Source organism: Mesitornis unicolor, unplaced genomic scaffold (genome assembly GCF_000695765.1).
Source record: "Mesitornis unicolor isolate BGI_N332 unplaced genomic scaffold, ASM69576v1 C13435843, whole genome shotgun sequence".
Lineage (NCBI taxonomy): Eukaryota > Metazoa > Chordata > Aves > Mesitornithiformes > Mesitornithidae > Mesitornis > Mesitornis unicolor.
Window position 1 is genome coordinate 1 of NW_010222704.1, and position 2,546 is coordinate 2,546.

General features: G+C 47.3%; 1 protein-coding gene across 1 annotated transcript; it reads right to left on the reverse strand.

Annotated features, from left to right (window-relative positions):
- Positions 1–734: 734 nt before the first annotated feature.
- Positions 735–2,455, reverse strand: LOC104547529 (mediator of RNA polymerase II transcription subunit 12-like; the record flags this gene model as incomplete). The annotated part of the gene is made up of 4 exons (XM_010193256.1): positions 2,226–2,455; positions 1,914–2,058; positions 1,503–1,623; positions 735–836 (listed from the first exon to the last, which is right to left on the reverse strand). Coding segments are annotated over exons 1-4 (535 nt in total), but the record flags the coding sequence as incomplete, so codon positions are not given.
- Positions 2,456–2,546: the final 91 nt, after the last annotated feature.

A 2,546-nucleotide genomic window follows, 5' to 3' on the forward strand; every position in this document is an offset into this window, starting at 1 on the left:
CCCACTGTCGGTTTGTCTGCAAAATGGACAATGGGAAGGGCAATACTCAGCAAGGGAGAAAGACGCAGGCTCCAGAGCTGCCCGAATTATGTGCCAGGCAGTACCACAGAATCCAGCTCAGAGAATCCTGAGGCTAGTCCTTTTCCCAACTGTAACAGGGGGTCAATTTAATTAAGTTTCACAGAGCATAGTGCCAATCATGCTGTGACAACTGAACCATGAAATCTAAATGGGGAGCAGTGCCTTGTGTCATGAACTCCAAGCTCCAACAGTGCCCTAAACTTGAATACAGGCTGGGTTCAGTGATCTGAGCTATCAGGATACAGATGAGAAGCCAAGAACAGAGCTTCCTGGACTGTTTCCATCATCAGACAAAAAGGGAGTGCTGCAAAATAGCAGCTTCTGGCACCAAGTTAAGAAGCTACACAAAGCTCTAGACATAAAAAAGAAGTGATCATTACTCTAATGGCTTAGTGATGGCAAGGCCACCTCTACTGGCTGATTCTCTGTCTCTAAGAGGCCTCCTCCCCAACATGCCTGGCTACTATGGAGTGACATAAATGGAAGGATATTGTCCTTTGTCCCCTGCAGAAAGCAGTGTATCAGGCTTTGCCTGCTTTATTCAAAGAAAGGAGGTCATGATCTCTAAATGTAGGGTCCAGTATCTCTTTTCTTGGGGTGCAGGAGCCTCAGTACATTCACAATAAAGAAAGGCTCTACTTTCATTCACTTACTGCCATCTTGCTGGCATGGGTTCAGTTGTGGAGTCTTAAACAGATGGAGTAAAATCCGGCAGGTCAGACGCGCTCCTGGTTCCGAGTCCTGTTCACTGCAGGCTATGTAAACAAAACAGCCAACTGAGACTTCTTAAGCCCTAGGACAGCTGACACTCAATCCAAAAGCTATTCACAGTGCACTGCTCTGGAGCAGCCAGCTGAAAAGCTGCAGCAGCCTTATTGTATTTACAAATACAGAGCATGTGCAGCAATTAACATGCAAGTGAGCAAATCCATCAGTATTATCCCCAGTGACATGCACTGCATTCTGCTTGCACCATCTTCCCAACTTCACTCTGTCAAGAGCCTGGATACGGCAATCCCCAGAGCAAAGCTAGGAAGGGTGGTGGCAGCACAATACAGGCAGAGCGACCCAGGCACTGCAGGCCTGCTGCTTTAGCCAAAGTGCTAAGCTGAACCATATTATCAGGGGAAGGTGTACTGCTGGAGTTCAGTGCTGAGTCAGACAGTGTGGCTAATAACATATATCAGTGCTTATTTCAGCTTGCACACAAACTCCAGAGAGAAAGGTACTGAAAAATCTTAGCATAATCAGGTTTTCATAGAAACCAAAAAGCCAGAAAGCATTCAATTCTCAAGTACCACACTATAAAAGAAATCTTTGAGGCATGTTTCATAACCATGGGGTTCACAAAATATCCACTAAGCACAGGCCTTTGGGCCAGAACTGAGATCAAGACTAGCTTCCTCCAGGGATGGACTTACCAGCATTGAGGAGTGAGGGGATAGCAGCACAGCGAATCAGGTCCTCCAGCAGCAAGCACTGCCGGGCAATGAGAATGGCAACAAAGGTAGCCAAGGAATCATGGAAAGATAAGTCACTGACCTGGAAGAGAGGAGATCAGCCAGTGATCACAACAGCCTCTGCCTCATTCCCTCTGTCAGCAATTCCTCAGCTTGCCTAGGACCTGGGGGGTAGAAGGGCCCATAACCCCAGGTCAATGTCCATGATCAGCCCAGGCTGCAACAAACACCAAAAGGTAGCCCTGGTATTCAAAGCCTTTCCCCTGTCCTCAGAAGATAAAGCCTCCATCCCTTGTTCATTTCTGCCTTCTCCCAATGGATCCCTCCACTCCTGCTTCAACTCCTTTTCCCCTTTTGAATGTTTGCACTTGCATCAACATTGCAGAGGAGATCATTGAAGCCACAGGTCCCATTATTGGAGGAACAGCACAAGGCTTTGAGCACACCCAGCCACTCGGCACTTAGAGACTTGCAGTAGCCAGTTAGCTCAGCACACAGGATAGCAATGTCGTTCACCCTGTTAAACCATAAAAAGAGCAGAGAGTCAACTTTGCTATGCATGCAGACCATCAGTTCAGCAAATCTCTAAGGGAGCCCAGCCTTGGGTCCTTCTTCCTCACACCCCAAGACAGCTGCAGAATGGCTCCTGGCTTTCTTACTCTGACTTAAAATTCTGCCTCTCACCTGTCTGGGTCATGGTGTCCCACACACACATGCATAAGTGCATTACAGACAAAACTGTAGCGGTTGGCTGGGTTTTCATTGAGGCTTTTGCCCAGGTTGGTGTATGTAAAATTATGCGCAGATGGATTTTCAATAGTATCAATCATGAACTCTGGTTCCCATAGCATGTTGGAGTCAGATGGCTCAACATTGCAGTAGATTGTGTTCTTCACCTTGGAGCAGAAGTCACTAAACAGGACAGGAAAGAGAGATTAGGGACACAAAAAACTACTCTGATAAGCAAAGCGTGCCTGTGCAAGACAAGCCCTCCCTGGCCAAGAA